Source organism: Numida meleagris, chromosome 6 (genome assembly GCF_002078875.1).
Source record: "Numida meleagris isolate 19003 breed g44 Domestic line chromosome 6, NumMel1.0, whole genome shotgun sequence".
NCBI lineage: Eukaryota > Metazoa > Chordata > Aves > Galliformes > Numididae > Numida > Numida meleagris.
The window spans coordinates 46,173,863-46,191,418 of record NC_034414.1 but is presented as its reverse complement, the minus strand read 5'-3'; the positions used below and the strand labels follow the sequence as shown (position 1 = coordinate 46,191,418).

General features: G+C 38.1%; 1 protein-coding gene across 5 annotated transcripts in view; it reads right to left on the bottom strand.

Annotated features, from left to right (window-relative positions):
- Nucleotides 1-17,556, bottom strand: part of SLC24A4 (solute carrier family 24 member 4) — a 90,300-nt gene that overhangs the window by 28,448 nt on the left and 44,296 nt on the right. For 3 of the 5 annotated variants that reach the window (XM_021403905.1, XM_021403903.1, XM_021403906.1), the window contains 8 exons: nucleotides 10,968-11,044; nucleotides 9,824-9,898; nucleotides 6,626-6,710; nucleotides 4,530-4,633; nucleotides 3,701-3,775; nucleotides 1,697-1,722; nucleotides 1,081-1,134; nucleotides 408-550 (listed from right to left, as the gene is read on the bottom strand). In XM_021403905.1, the coding sequence (XP_021259580.1) occupies nucleotides 408-550; nucleotides 1,081-1,134; nucleotides 1,697-1,722; nucleotides 3,701-3,775; nucleotides 4,530-4,633; nucleotides 6,626-6,710; nucleotides 9,824-9,898; nucleotides 10,968-11,044 (639 nt within the window). Of the gene's footprint in view, nucleotides 1-407; nucleotides 551-1,080; nucleotides 1,135-1,696; nucleotides 1,723-3,700; nucleotides 3,776-4,529; nucleotides 4,634-6,625; nucleotides 6,711-9,823; nucleotides 9,899-10,967; nucleotides 11,045-11,722; nucleotides 11,936-17,556 lie in introns of those variants that run through there. The other 2 variants (XM_021403907.1, XM_021403904.1) reach the window with 2 other exon arrangements.

Sequence of the window (17,556 nt, the reverse complement as noted above, 5' to 3'; positions counted from 1 at the left end):
CTCAACATGTAATCCCTTTTGCCCACTGATCTGCGCCTGTCTTTCCATCTACACTCAAGCCTCAGCTTTTAGTTCCAAACTAGTTATTCAATTTTTTTCAAGTGAAAATAGCCTTCTTCCTGGCAAAAAAAAATATATTTCTTTCACAGTGTCATAGCTCAACACTGAATAGAAAAGAAAAAGGAAGCAAAAACTGCCCATGTGCAAAGCAGCTTACTTTCAGAAACTCTATAAAATAAAATTTTGATTTTTTTTCAACTGGTGGTCTGACTGCCAAGTTTTCAAGTCAATACAATAAAATATCCTACCGAAGATCGAATTATAACAGTATTTTAATCATCATTAAAGAGGAAAAGAGGATATCCTGTGAACTATTGTTTTTCCAAGTCCTGTCTGCTCAGCCTTACCTTTCCACAGTAATGGAATGGATGGGTCATCACAACTAGAGGCAAAACATTTATTACCATCTTCCATCTCATTGTCGACTGCGTCACCATTTCCAACATTCTTGCTTTTGAGTGTGAAGAAATTTTGCATCCTCATGTTGTACCTGAAAGTGCAAAAAAAGTCTGAAAAGGCTGGACTGCTGTAAATCTTCATCAAACTTTCAAGCATCTGTGAACAACTTATGCAAGCAAGCAGTAAAGCATAGATGCATGTCTTCTTACAACTAATAGGAAGTAAAGAGAAAAAACTTCCCAATTCAGTAGCAATGTAATTGTATAGCAAGGGCTGTACCTCTTTCATGAGATACAGCAGAATGCAAAAAAACACTAGGTCAGGTTCAGTGAAGGCAGAACACTGGAGTTGTGGATTTTGGAATCAGGACATTCACTATACTATGGCTTTTTTCCTTCTGCACCAGCTGTCAATTTACCTCACTGCTTCTCTAAGTATGGTGTTACCCATTGCAGGCACATATTTGGAACAAAACTGATTAAGCATGAAAATGCAAGGGACCATACATAGAAAAATGGTTGGCTGCATTGTTCTCAGGAGAGCCAAGGACAAAACCACACCAAAGGAATGATGGTCAATTAACATCTGAAGAGAAGAAATACAGAGGAAAGAAGCACTTACTTCATGATAAGTATGTAGAATGAATACATAACGATGAGTATAAGGCTTTCCCACCTCAGAGAGACAAAAAAAAAAAGTGTTAAAAGACCACTCAAACAGCTGTATCCTTCACAAGTTTTACATAGGAATGTGCATTAAACATCTAGTACAAGTCACATTTGTGCATGCAGGATTCATGTCATTAAGATTTGATAGTGTCTCAGGAGAATGGGGGAAGCAAAGCCTATTAAGTTCTGATAAACATGCAAATAAAATGTAATCCATGTATTCAAAAAATCTGCTACATAGACTGAAACCAGAGCTGCCCTCTGAGGATCACATTGCCAAGGTATTCTCTCACATCAGTGCTGAAGCATAGGCTAGGCACTCTTTTAGAGGACCCTTTTAGAAGATGTCTATGATCTTCCACTAGAATCCCATTTTTTCCTATTCTCTGGGAAACCTAGTACACCTGTAAATGTTAACAACTAGAATAAGAGCAGCAGAACTTTCTTAGGTGTCAAATCCAGCTTTTGCTTACAGGGTGCACGAATGAAATCTAGGTATGCTGCAACACCATTAACTGCTCAGTCTCATGGCTAATACAGTATTTTAAGGAATAGTCTAGGCAACTTACCATTCTATTTTCTCATCATGTATGAACTAGAAAGAAGGAAAAAAGGAAATGTAAGTTTACATTTCTCTCATCTATCTTGAAAAACATTCAAATTTATTTAATAAATATCAGTCATATCTAGCCATAACCTACTGGAGATTTTCCCTTTTGACGCTTTCTAATCAGAATTTTCATGATATAGATTGTGCCCCTAACAGCTCTAAAGCACAAAACTTTTGGACAAGGCTTGGATCCCTGTTAACGACTGTTATAAATATTTAGTACAACAATGTGAGCATGTGAGAGACGCTTCACTTCTACTCTTAGGTCAAGTGGCTATGCATCTTCACTCTGCTCTGTATACTCCTTGTGTCTAAATTGGAGAGAGATGGATTTGAAGGGTGGACTATTTGGTGGATGAGGAACTCGTTGGATAAACACATCCAGAGAGCTGCAGTCGATGGCTCTATGTCCAGGTGGAGATCAGTGATAAGAGGGGTCCCTCCAGGTTCCATACTGAATTCAATAGTATTTAATGTCTTTATTATAATGATGTAGACAGTGGTAGACAGTGGAATCAAGTGCACAGTCAGCAACTTTGCAGATGACACCAAGCTGGGTGGTGCAGCTGACATAATAGAAGGAAGGGATGCCATCCAAAGGGAACTGGACAGGCTTGAGAAGTGGGCCCACATGAACATCCTGAAATTCAACAACGCCAAGTGCAAGGTGCTGCACCTGAGTTGGTGCAATCCCAAACATCAGTACAGACTAGGAGATGAAAGGATTGAGAGAAACCCTGCAGAGAAGGAGTTGGGGGTACTGGTGGATGAAAAATTGGGCATGAGCAGGTAGTGTGTATTTGTAGCCCAAAAAGCCAATTGTATCCTCGGCTGCATAAAAAGGAGCATGGCCAGCAGTGCAAGGGAGGTGATTCTCCCCCTCTACTTCACCCCTGTGAGACCCCAGCTGTAGTACTGTGTTCAGTTCCAGGGCAACATGAAAGATGTGGACCTGTTAGTGTGGGTCCAGATGAGGGACACAAAAATGATCAGAGGGATACACCATCTCTCCTACAAAGAAAGACTGAGAGCTGGGTTTGTTTAGTCTGGAGAAGAGAAGGCTCTCAGGAGACCTTATTGGAACCTTTTAAGTTAAAAGACAGAGAAAGATTTTTTACAGAGGCATGTAGTAACAGGACAAGTGGTAACAGTTTTCAACTGAAAGAGGGTAGATACAGATTAGACATTAGGAAGAAATTATTTGCTATGAGAGTGGTTAGGCACTGGAAAAGTTTGCCCAGAGAAGCTGAACATGCCCCCTCCCAGGAAGTATTCAAGGGTGGGTTGGATGGGACTTGGAGCCACCTGGTCTAGTGAGAGATGTGCCTGTCCATTACAGGATGGTTGGAACTAAGTGAGTTTTAATGTCTCTTCCAACCCAAGCCATCTTATGATTAAACGATGCCGTTTAACTTCTGCAGCTGAACAGGCAGCTAGTGATCTATACTTCTAGAAATCAAACTAAGTGGCTTCTTCCCTTCCCTGCCACTATAAAAGTGTTCAGATCCATTTCACTGTTCTAGATAAACAAAATGATATCTTACTGGTGCTCTATTTAGAAAAATTTATCCAGAATGCGTGAAATAAAACTGTGTAGATGTGAGACACAGCCACTTTCTCTATTTAAAATAGAGGTGCAAGGTAGCGCTAAAAATTCTCATATCCACTAGCAGTCCTCTGAGTCAGAAGAGCGTGCTAACTGCACCATATACCGCTGGTTTGCAGAACCTTACAGACAGCAGGTACAAAATGAATGGACATGGACTGATATGGTGGACATATATTCTGTGAGACTGTATAAAGTTACTGTATTTGGCAGATATTGTGGAGCTGAGTTTTCACTTCTAGATGTCACTAGAACTAGCCAAGAAAATAACTGTTCATCAGCACATATCAATGTTTAGCAGACCTTTCCTCCAAAAGCAAGCAATAAAACACTTTAATTGATTAGAGAGCTACTTACAACAATAAGTACGATAACAGATAAGGTGTAGTACACAGAGTCTCGGAACACAGACCACTGGGTAAGACAAACCACCTGAAAAATATCACAGCTTTAGACAACAAAAGTAAGCAATTCTAAAGACAAAACATTGGCTTCTACTTTGCAATCATTTGGATATATGAGTAAAATTATGATTAACAATTCTGGAACAAACAGTTTTATGCTAACAGGAACTCATATCAGTCTGTTAGACAACATATCTACAATAAACACTATTGATAAAAATCATCTAGAAACTTCCGTTTATGAAACATACTTCTAACTAATAATATTTTAGTTTGCCATACTTTAAAGTACAATTCATTAGAGCACAACAAAGCAATGGCTCCCATATCGTTCTAATTGTGGACACAGCTGACTAAACACAGAAAAATATAAGACACACAGTCTAACGACCTACTGAAAATATATAAGAAATCTCACGATTGTGTCCTAGATTTTTTTATTTTTTTATTTTTACAAGAATCAGAACCAGGAAGGATTAACAGAGGCCACTGATCATCTGACTGTGGACACAGTACTGTATGAAGAGGAATCAAGTTCCTCTGCATGTTACATGTTCAGAGTGATAAAACTGCAGTTGAACTTCTTGGAAACATTTGCTATTTGCAAAGTATTCCATAATTTCTTTCCCAAACTGATAGTTCTCGAAGTGCCAGCTCATTTTTTGTTGGCTTTGTTGTATTTTTATTAATGGTTCTTCCTTATTTTTTTTTTCAAATATCTGTTCATGCAAACCAATCAAATATAAGCAATTGAACTCCACAAAGAGAAGCATCTTACTAACCTGTCCTGCAAACAATCCGCATACACCGATAATGCAGAGGATGTTGAAAACTGCTGAACCAACAATGGTCCCTACTCCGACATCTCCATGAGTGATAAATACACCTGCAGAGGAAAACTGCAGAGTTATTACCTCCATCATTTCATTTTAGGCCACGGATAATTAATCAGAACACGTACTATCCAAGAATAACAGATCACTTGAAAGTTTTACTAAAATATGTTTCATAATAAACGCTCACTTCTCCATGGAATATTGTGTGCTTTTAGTCTAGCTATCAGCTCCCCATTTTTGGATGAACATCTCTATATATGTATTTTTATTAAAATTAAATAAATGTCTTAGTCAGTTAGTTCTATCCTAAGTCCTGTATTTCACACCTTAGATGTTACCGGTGTAGTAATCCATTTAAATGAGTGAAAAATATCTCCAACTAACATCAGAAGCATGAAATTCCTTTCATACAGTGTAATAAAGCACAGAAACCTTTCTCTCAGGCATTCAATATTTAGCATCTTTTTGGAATGTCTCATGGAAGTAAGAGATTCTTCCCTCAAAAAACCAGTAGTGTTCTTCGGTACAATAATGTGCGCCTTTCAACTCCAACAAGCAAACAGGATTAAAACTTCACTTGTTCTAGTAACAAATGCCACATTTCCTTTAATACTAAACCTACATATGCCTCAGACACCTATCTGTAACAAAATTCTATCAGAACGAGAAAAATCAAGGACTGGAAGAGATCTCTATGTATTATCTAGTGTAATCTTCAACACTGAGACAGGACCAAAGATAACTTGACTGCACTACAGAGTTTTGTCTTGTACTTTAAATCTTTCACTAAAGGGAGCCTTACAGACTTCTTTTTCTTTTTTTTTTTTTTTGAGCTTACCTTTAAGATAATAATTTTTGAACCTTTTACCATTTTTTGTTTGTGTCAATGCATTTGTTCTAATTTGTCTGGAACTTTCTTGAAACTTAGTAAAATGATTGGATATAATATCTCAAATGCTGTCTAGCAGAACTGAACAAGGCAGGATACTTTATAAAGTCTGGGCTTTATAAATGGGTCCAATACATAATCATTTGTTACTTGCAACATCCCACCATCAGCTACTCTTTGGCTCCTGCTTCTGTTGCAATACACCAACGTCCTTTTAGATCTACAGATCTCCAAACAGTTACTATACCCTTTGCATATATATTCACTTCATTGTTTTTATGCTTCTCATTTTCTGACATTGAACTTCATCTTGATGATTTCAAATTGGTCAAGATCTTTCTTTATCTTCAGCCTTCCATCTAGTGTCCATTTTTTCACTCAAGTTATATATAAAAATAAGACTGACATTTTGTAGGATGTCTTCAGATCCATCTCCAGCTTTAAATCTAGCTTTTAGTTAACTAATATTTGAAAAATGCTTTCTAATAATTTGGGCACGATTTTATAGTACATTCCCTTAGATTGCATTTTCCTAAAGCTTGTAGTTATGATAATAGCAGAAAGTATACTAAGGCTTTACTAAAAACAGATGTACTACATTTGCTGCATTCTTCCTTCCCTACCAGCATAATCCTGTCTTAAATGGTTCTACTTTTGCCATTGAGACCTTCTTTCTATATAAATAATCCTTAATAGTACAGAGATTACTTGAAAAAAATTCAGTAAGTAATGTACACAGAACATTGTCTTTCTGACTTAGGCAGATCTACACATTAATTTTCTTTTTCCATGTTTCTTGTTCCCCTACTTCTTTGCTAAAATTAATTTTCTTAATTTATGAGAAAAGAAGCAAAAGATGCATCAAATACCTCTAATTCTTCGTCAAGGGACCACAATACAAGACAACTCTTCTTTTACTTTCAGTGCTCAGAATCAGCCATTCCTCTCTGTGTTTTGAGAGGAGATTCACAGTTTCATGAGATATTTTGAGTAGTTAATTATATGAACCCCATTACATGAACCCAGATTAGCTGACAGCTGCAATTGCTGACTACACATTGACAGAAGAATAACAGTATTTCTGGATGCCTCTGCTTGACTGGCTGCTGATTTTTTAAGAGATCTCATGAAAGCCAGTGTGTGGGTTCCATACCTATAACAGATGCAAACAGCTCTGGCATGGAGCTCCCTGCAGCCATGAATGTGGCTCCAGCAACATCTTCACTCAAGTGTAGTCTCTGGAAGAAAAGTATTTGATATGTCAGCACTGTTCCTCTTTTTACAATGTGCAGTTCTACAGCTGCAAAGATAGAAGTCACACTGCTGGGTGAAACACTGCCTGGTTGGTCGGGCCCAGAGAGTTGTGGTCAGTGGAGTTAAACCCAGTTGGCAGCCAGTCACAAGCGATGTCCCCAGGGCTCGGTGCTGGGGCCTCTTCTACCCAACATCTTTATCAATGATCTTGATGAGGGGATTGAGTGCACCCTCAGTAAGTTTGCAGATGACACCAAGTTGGGAGGGAGTGTTCATCTGCCAGTGGGTAGAAAGGCACTACAGAGGGACCTGGATAGACTGCATCAATGGGCCAAGGCAAACCATATGAGTTTCAACAGGGCCAAGTGTCGGGTCCTGCACTTTGGTCACAACAACCCCAGGCAACCCTACAGGCCTGGGGAGGAGTGGCTGGAAAGCTGCCTGACGGAAAGGGACCTTGGTGTGCTGACGGACAGTTGGCTGAATATGAGCCAAAAGTGTGCCCAGGTGGCCAAGAAGGCCAGCGGCATCCTGGCTTGTATCAGGAATGGTGTGGTGAGCAGGACTAGGGAAGTAATCCTGCCCCTGTACTCAGCATTGGTGAGGACTCACCTCAAGTACTGTGTTCAGTTTTGGGCGCCCCAGTACAGAAAGGACATTGAGGTGCTGGAGCAGGTCCAAAGAAGGGCAACAAGGCTGGTGAAGGGCTTGGAGAATATGCCCTACGAGGAGCGACTAAAGGAACTGGGGCTGTTTAGTCTGGGGAAGAGGAGACTGAGGGAAGACCTCATTGCTCTCTTCAAATACCTGAAAGGTGATTGCAGCGAGAGCAGGGCTGGTCTCTTCTCACTGGTGACAGGTGACAGGACAAGGGGAAATGGCCTCAAGTTGCACCAGGGGAGGTTTAGGTTGGATATCAGGAAAAACTTCTTTACAGAAAGGGTTGTTAAGCACTGGAATAGGCTCCCCAGGGAGGTGGTTGAGTCACCTTCCCTGAATGTGTTTAAAAACTGTTTGGATGTGGTGCTCGGGGACATGATTTAGCAGTGGGTTGTTAGAGCAGTATGGTTAGGTTGCGGTTGGACTTGATGATCTTGAAGGTCCTTTCCAACCTGAGCAATTCTATGATTCTATGAGTCTATGAAGTCCTTCATTTTTTGGCCACAGAGCTATTAAAGAACGAACAGACACTGTGATACAGAAACAGACACTGCTTCTTGGCAAATATACTTTGGGCAAATAAAATGCTTTTACCCTAAGTCAGTGGTCAGATAATACTACCCGCTTATAAATAACTGATTAGCTGAGTGCGGCTTTCATGTTAGAGAGAAGCATCTCCTGCACACTCAGAAAAGACTGTAAACTCAAATGGCTTTCAAGAATTCACTTTTGGAACTCTAAACAAAATCAATCAAGAATTAAGGACAATTCTTGGAGTCTCTAAAATTTTAAAACTGCTAACAGAAAAATATAACCTCTCTAAAATTTTAAAACTGCTAACCAGAAAAATATTACTAACTGCAGGCCTATTTCTAGCTTCACTTACAAGAGTTTGCTGATACACAAAAAATTAGTCCAATTAGATGCAGACATGCCTGTGCATGGCAGTTAGATCTATTTTTATGATAGCGACTCTTAAGCTCTAATAGGATATAGGTGCCTTAGGTGCCTTAGACTTCTAAAACCAGCAGAGATGTTTAGCTTCAAAAGTGGGCTGTGTCAATTTAATACTGTCTGAGGATATTTTCCTTAAACTATAAAGACAGCTTTTTTGAGACCACCTAGACTCATTGTTAGTACCTCATTTCTCTTCAAAGGATAGAAAAGTGATTAGTGACAAAGGGATCGGTATAGAAATAATGTATTTCTCAGGCAGTATGCAAAATTTTAAGCTGATAAAAATGGCATGCTACAAAACATGACAAAACAGAAACACACGTTCCTATTCTATCATGTGATCTATCAACAGTTATACTGGTGAAGGAGCTCAAAAATAAGTACACTATTACAGCTTCTTAGCTGTCTCAATATTCAGCAGAACATGAGACAAAAGATGAAGATTTTAAGAAAGAACAACAAATTAATTGGTACAACCCAACTGGTACAACTTAAAGATGATGTGTATGGAGCATGCTGAAGACAGAAGATCTGAAAAGGGAAAGAATAGATCCCTATTGAATATTTTGTTCATATTGGTTGCCCCCCTTATTGTTCCATCTGTCCCTCTACTGATAAGTAAAAGTACATAGCTCTAAGTAACATTAATAGGAATTACAGATCAGTCCATATATCCATAGAAAAACTGACATTTTTACACTAGTTCCACACATTTTTTCAGAAAATGATCACATGCACTCTGTTAAAAAACTGAAGATGAGTTTTCCACTTTGCCATCAAAATGGAAGAAAAATCTGGTTTTGTATTTTGTACGCACTTAGCAATAGTTCACCAAACCCTTACCTAATATAAAATTTTCTTGCCAAGTATAGATCCTAACCTCTCCTCATTATCACCCTTAATTAGAATTCTACGTGTAATTTTGCAACATCTTCACAGCTACTATGTAAAGGAATTTACTGATTTTTTTAATGTATGTATTAAAAATGTATTCTCATTCCATATCAAATCATGATACATACTTTTCTTATACATTCTCACCTTTCTCCACTTGACTCTAGGCACTTTCCCCACTCTGATACAGTGGTAGATGTGCAACAAAAAATTGTACAGCCAACACATTAATTTGGTTATGCATGATTTTTTTTTTCCACAAATGAATCTTAAAACTAAAGTACAGTCATAAACCCAAATCATTTGTATTTCAAATCCATCCTACCTACATGTTTCAGGTATTCAACAGTGGATTTTGCCAACTGATCTCCTGAAATTTTTCATTTTTGCTCCTTGAATTTGCCCATGGGGACCAATGGGCCAAGATTACAGCTTAGATTTTTCATGGAAAACCTTAATCCTTCGAAAAGGACTGCAGCCAAAAAATTCACAGGAAGGAACTCCAAACAATGAGGGCACAAAATGTTCACTGCTGTGAAGTTCTCTAAATATATTTTCAAACAAGGAATAAAGTTCTTTAACATACCTCACAAATTTTCTCTAAGGATGGAACGAAGAAGTCATCACATACTATAGCCAAAGCATAGAACATATACAGAGCCTGTAAGAAAATAAATTCAGGAAATACTTCAGATATTTCCTCTATATAAAAAAAGGAAAAAGGCAATGCTATATTAATTCAGACAGGTAAGAATACATAGCTTCATTTCCTATCCCATTCCAAATAAAAACACTTCTGCTGATCAATGTATGGCATAAAAGTAGATTCTTATACCTAGGGTTAAGTTTAGGACAATAATGGTGGCCAAACCCAATAATACGATAACTACCACAGTACCACAAAAAAATTCACAGGTAGGGAAGTAACAGGCAAGACTTTACCAGGTTGCATGGTCCTCATTTATATTTCAATTGATCAAGTAATTGAAAAGAAAGCAACACCGTGTAGTTAGCAACATAAAATAATCATATCTAGAAATAAGTGGACGGCTCATTGCAACACACATCTCAGTAATGATTCTAATTTCATGCATACTTATGATGCTCCCACAATATTATGTGACCTTATGTTTCCTGCTTGTCGGCCAAAACCTGCTGTTCTCCATCAAAAACATCTCCTTTTTTACTTTATCTTTCCTGAGCTGAGAATGGAAAACTGGAGCCTGTAGGTCCTATTTGTTTTGCTTTTTCTACAACAAAATATAAACCTTAACGTGATTTTTTAAAAAATATTTCTTCAGTTTTTTATTTATTTATTTACAGTTGCATCTTTTGCATAGAGGCACATTAGAAAAGAAAGAGAACCAAGAATCTTCCACCTCATAGATTATGTCATCAACAAAGGAATCTCAAACCCTGTTTACTCAAGATGAAATGCAAACACATCCATGTCAGTGGAAAAAAAATCCCTCTGTGCTTCATGGAGCCAGGATTTTATCTCCAAGAGGATGAATACACAGGCACTGCAAATTCAGACCTGCATAATATTCTTAAACAAATACTACTTTTTGAGCATTTGTACCCACACAGAGATATCTGAAATACGAAATCAAAGTATTAGAAATATGTCAATATATACAGAGGCCTATTTGTTAAGGGCACTAACATGATCAATATCTTACAAAAGAAATAAAAGAAAAAAAAATTAAGCACAGTAGAGGAAAACTTACAGCAATGATGTGAAGGAGAATCCCTCCTTGCTGCCGTTCCTTATTTGTGAATATATCCTCAGGAAATTCATGAATGGCTGAAAAAGAAGTATACACATTTTATGTATTTTACAGGACCTACAAACAGAATAGTGAAGAATAAGGATACACTTTTAGAAAAATACGACCAAACATGAATGTATCGTCCAATGTAGTACATTACAACCTGCCAACTCAGAATCTCTTTACTGCTCTGTAGAAGAAACAGAGAACTGATACTTAGGTGTCACTATTTACCACCATACTAGACACTTAAAACAATCTCCAGTGTACAAAACATGTCATATTACTAATGCCTTATTTTCAGAATTCACTCTCCAGAGTGCCCTCTAAACACACTCCCAAAGTGGTCAGCACAAGCACTAAAAACACCTTCCTGAAATAATAGTCTTGGCCTTAAGTATGGCTTGTCCTGAAATATTATGCAATGACTGTAACACTCTATCAAGTTCCTAACTACAAATTTTTATACAACTCCACAATTCAAACAACAAATTGTTCACAAAGAATAAAGTGGTTCCAAGAATTTTCCCATAAAGTCTACTATCTATATCTAGCAGAGGAAGAGACGAAACAGAAATGATAGGTGAACCATAGGAATGTGCAAAGTCAAGAGTTTTGGGATTAATTCTGTGTGGCACTGAGGTTGTGTAGAGTTCAACTGAAGAATTTATGTTAAACACAGAGGCAAGAGGATGAAATATGGATTGACTTACCTGTAATCACCAAACACGCTTGAAATTCTTAGCTGTAGTGAGAGGACATTCTAGTTTCATACTAGAATTACTTTTCATTTCCGAAGTGTTTAAGTTTTTTTATAAATACTAAACCACCTCATCTGTACTACATACATTCACATGCTTCATGTGTTTAGCTTCACAAAGTCTTGAATTCTGTTTGCATGCAAAAGTCGAGATTTCACAGCTCGTTTTTTCACTTGGTGTCCACTACGACAAACACATTAACTTGGAATGAATATTTTGGCAGCAGGTGGTTTTTAAAAATGTATATACATAAAGCTTACCTTCTTTCCAAATGTCTAAATTACCATTTAATGAAATCTCCCTAAATTCTTCAACCTACTATTTGAAAACCACTATAGTTTGCTTAACACTACTAACAGTCTGTAAAATACTAAACATAAAGTTCAACAATGATGACTTACTGCAATTTCTTTACTGATTTCAACAGGCCTTTCATTAAGACAAGCTCTCATTAAGACCTGCTGTATTCTGACCAGAACCAGAATCAGCACTTCATATGCTGAACAGAGCTTCCCCAAGATAAAGATGCTTCTTTTCTTTTAAATCTTAGAAAACAAAAATCATTCAAATTCATAGTAAATTTTCTTCAGATACTTCTGATACTCCTTATCCTAGGTAAATGTTATACTCCTGGTTCTCCTTCAGTAATCACAAGGAAAAATGAAAGCAGCACGGATATAAACTAATTCATCAGTACAATTGCTGATAATACTCTATCACCCACTGAATAAACAGAATGCCATTCAAGACTATGCAGAGCACCTCTGCACCTGAAGATCATCAGCACACCAGTATTTAGCAGGGCTCGTTTCAAGAAAGTGGGCCCAGGTTGCTACATAACTCCACATCACAGCCTTTGAGCTGCACTGTGAAGAGATTTGTGGCCTTAAAAACAGAATTGCTGTATAAATGCAAGTCACACCATAGGTAAAAGACATTTGCCCATCAATCCAAACAAACTCAAGTACTTGTAAAATCAAAGTATGTGAATAAATCATCTTTTTTCTTGTACAGTTTTTCATTGCTTACCTGAAAACAAGGAAAATGACAGCAGAAACATAACATTAACTGGGAGAAAACTGGTTGCACTGTAGTTTTGAGACACTGTATTTATAGTGGACAATCTTGCTCTTACTGTAAGACAGCGTAGAATAATCCACAAGCTGTTGGTCAAGATGCAGCAATCTGCAATGCTTCTATCTACAGATGAATATTTTAAGATGCTGAAAGAACCTTATATAAATCTAACAGACAAGCAGGCTTCCTGTAGTAATGTATAACTATTGTATATCACATATTACTATATATATATATATATGTATACACTATTCTAAGTATATACTGTACTGTTATTAGTTATATGCAATTTAGTAAAATTCAGTAATATCATTCCCTCCACGTGGCAATTAGGGAGTAATACCCTTTTGGAGTAATATCGGAAAGTCATAAAATGAAACATCTACTTGTTAGCTACACTATCTGCCAAAAACAAAATTTCTCAGAGGAGTTATTTGTTACCATAAGAAATACAGAATGGGAAAAATTAATCAGCGTCCAAAGCATATGGGTTTAAATAAAACTCTGGCTATTAACAATTAATATTAGTTAACACTATTAATAACAAAAAAGCATTAAGGAACCCTCTTCTCTGTGAGAAAAGACTTAGAGCTACAGCTGCTGACATCCTCCTATACAATATGGTCCTTCCCGCAATACTGGCTATAATACCATGCCCAACATGGTAGTATACATACCATGTATTTGAAAGACTACATTCTTTATTACACTCTCCATTTGTCCTTCATCTCCTCCATTCAAAACAGGGCTGCAGGAGTACAAGTATTCCAGCAGAGGCCCAGGACAGCAGAGATAAGAGCCCTGGCCTGAGTCTCCAGCAGCGGTAAAGTAACACTATAATATGGGGTGCATCCTTCCATATAATATTTGTAAAGGTTTCTACTCACCATCACAAGTGCCTGCAAGAAACACCATTCCCCCTGCTGCCACCCAGAGGGAATATGCCCCTGTTGCATGATTTGGCAAAAGTAAGTGTCATCAGGGGAACTACTACCCAGCTGGCAATTTCCTTCACTTGGCTGCAGGATATTTCACAGTGTAACACTAAAAGTTGTTGAACCAATATAAGCCAACATCTCAAGAAACATTGATAAGAAACAGTAACAGTATCTTTCTAATGCAACTTCACTTATTCAAAGTTGATACCAAACAGGAAATTAGAAGACCAGAAGATGTCAAAGCAAAGAAGAGGGAAACGAGCCAAGGCTTCCAATGCCAAGGAAAAGCAAACCAGCTTCACTGCAAACCAACATGCTTCATATGTAGAGTAAGATGTTGTATTTATAATAAATAACTACTTGAAATTAATATCTCCTTGCCTCAGAGAAGTATTTTTACGTGAATAAGCACAAAGGCAGCTTCTCTCAAACGTTACACTTCTCTCTAAACAGAACCCATGTCATGCAATTCTTCTAATAGATAGATAATAGAAAATCTTTAGTAGTCAGGGAAATTAAACAAGATTCTGGACTCTGCTAAATAAGATTTTCTCCTTAATGAAATGGCCACCTGCCAGTGATTTCCAAGGCAAAGTCTGGAGTTTTTCAGCATAAGCATTTCCTTTCTTTATGGTTTTACTATCCAGATATTCATAAATTTTGAAATAATCATCATCTATAAATTCTGTATTTTTCTTTATTTACTCACTGTATTGTGTTTTCAAGATTTTAAACACAGACCGGTTTTTCTTACCCACTGCTCTGCTAATCTGGTTGCTCAGGAAAAGACTGTTTGGACTTTCTTAGATTCCTTAGGCCTGGAAATCTTCATTGCTTAACCAAGGGGCAGTGGTATTCTCTCATCTGTACAAGTTAACAAAGGGGATATGTCATTACCGCTGTTTCTGCTCTGCCCACGCCCTACAGTGTGACGGGTACAGGCAGGAGGGCACCACTCTACCTCAGCAGAGACATTTTCTCACGTATGGGAGACGTGGTGATCTGGCAGCCTGAGTGGGAGCTACATCTCAGTTTCCACTGAAAAGAGACTGAACAGATGGGAAGAGAAGATGAAACGAAGAGCAGTACATCTAACAGGGCTAACCTTTGCCAAAAAAAGGAGAAGAACAAACACCAATCATCTTTAAATCAACTAGAAATACAGAAATATTTATCCTGCTGGTACTGTTGCAAACCCATGACTCCTGCAGCTCAACTTATTGAGCACAGACTTATTGAGGGGGAAGGGAGGGCACAAGAAAGCCAAGTCTATACTGAAATTGTGATCGCTCTGCAGCTTGCTCCATCTCTCCAAACATTAGATGAGTAGGGACAAAAACGAAAGCTTCTCTAACCACAAATTTGAGGTGGTGACACTGTCACTTTTTACTCCAAATGATGAAAATATTAAAAACTCCCTGATTATGACATGACAGAAAGGATAACTCACCTTTGATAGAAAGCTCTGGCTGAGCTGCTTGTGGCTAAGGGGCTAACACAAGTATGCAAATAGCATGCTCCAGAACAGTACAGCACAGAAACTGCAGAGCTTAAGCTGCCTGCATGGCTCTGTAATGAAGATCTGATCTGCAGCAGTCAGGGGTAACCCAGGCATGCCAGTGACACTCGTCCGTGCTTAGGCTGTTACCAGATTAGTTCTGGGTTCCAACAGAGCATTGTTCCCACATGCCCTGTCCATACCATGTGAGGCAGTCTGCCAATGAAGTTAAATTTCAAAATCTCCTAAGCCTGACAGAACATCTCAACAACCACGTGGATCTGTGGTTTTATAACCTGCCTTGACACGTGATTTCTTCACCTTATCAGCTCTTGATTTACTCACATAGGCAACAAACATGCTGACTCTAACTACCTGCTAAGTGTTCAAGCATGTTTGATTTCTCCTCATAGGAAGAAAGGAGCTGTAGCTGTTTGAGAATACACGATCAACCGGCTCCCCTTTGCCTTTGCAATGAAGGCGATCAGGCAAATAACATACACAACTTTTCCTTGTGAAAGTTTTTGGGGAATATTTTCTCCTAATCTATATCAGTTCACATTCAACTGAATTTTGTGCAATATTGAGTTCAAGAAACATTTGGACAATGCTTTCAGAAATGTAATTTGATTTTGGGTGGTCCCGTGCGGATAAGGTCTCGATGATCCTCATGGGGTCCTTCCAACTTGGGATTTGATTCTGTACTGCCTGCACCTCGTTCCTCCTCTGCCCTGGGAGCACGTCAGGACACATTACATATATAAGCTGTGATATCTACTCTGGGCTTTCAGGGGGCGCCCACCATTGGACTCACCCAGGGCACATATATAAGGAGAGTAAGGATGGGCAAAAGGCAGAATTAAATACTTCCACTTTATCTCCCTCTATAATCATACTCACAAGCCAGATCAAATATTTCAATTTAGTGCCATTTGTTTAAGCACTGCAAGCAGCTTTAGTCAACTCTGCATTTAGTGTATTTATATTTATGCTCAATTTCCTTTATACATTGCAGAGCCTCATCTTCCTAAGGCCTGGTGTTGCATTCAAGTATGTGTATTTGTGCCCCGGTTATGGAACACCAACTCTCACTGTGTGCAGAAATGAGCTGCTCTGGATACCTCTCATGAAAATGCATGCATCGTTACCAGGCGTCAGCAGTAAAATGTCAACAGTCTGTGCACCAAAAGTCGATATTGCAACAGTCTCCTTCGTACTGTAATTTGCACTAATTCATAATTCTGCACCAACATAATCCATTCGAAGATTTGAGTGAAAGCCAGGAAATCATCACTCCTACCATCCCCACACAATGCAGAGCTCCAATGTCAGCTGAGTTGCTCTGAATCGGATAAGTATGCCTCAGAATCACCCCTGCTTTCAAAACATTTGTAGTTTTAGCCCACACTGTTCTTCAAAATCAACACACTGGGAAGATTTTTACAGAAAGCAGGTCATCATCCTGAATCAGAGGGAGAAACTCTTCTCATATTCTCTTTTCCACTGTCAAGATGTCAAGAGAATCAGACCCTTGAACCATTTCACATATTAGCTCAGGTGCTAGAGCAGTCACAATCTCATAAATGACTGTGGTGAGCTCACTATCGCCCAAAAGGCATGTAGTTCTGAGGAATGTCATAATACACTCAGCTGATCTTTTTGTGTAAAAACATATTTTCCATAATCTGACAGCAACTGTGCAATTTAGAAAGGAGCAGGGTCACTTTTGTTCATAGAAACATACTGACTTCTTTTATTTATGCATCTCATTTTTAACAGTTGAAACCTGAAGATGATAATATCATGCTGAAATTAGTGTGCTTATATATAAAATGTGTCATACAAAAGTCTTCCTTTTTAACATTACTTCCCAAACAAGGCACAGTAAATTTTAATAGTTATTAGAAAATCCTAAGTGTGCCACAGTACACTAAAACTAGATTTTTACAAAATTACAAAAAGCCTAAATTCATGAAAAACATCACACAGAATTCAAACTTAATAATAACCCCTTCCAACTACACAAGCTAACATGCTGTTAGCTCTGAAGTGTCAGTGGAGAAAAACAGTATACTCAGCAAGTATTTTATAGATGAAAACTGCTAACTTTAAAATCTTACAATGATAAAAAAAAAAACCAACAAAAAAACAACCTGCCACCACAGTTCAGTGATAATCCTGGATGCCATCCGGAAAAAATAAGACTTACTAAGCTTTAAGCTCCCATTCCTATTAGACAGCTGTTTCTAGTTCTCTGTAGCAGGATGGCATGT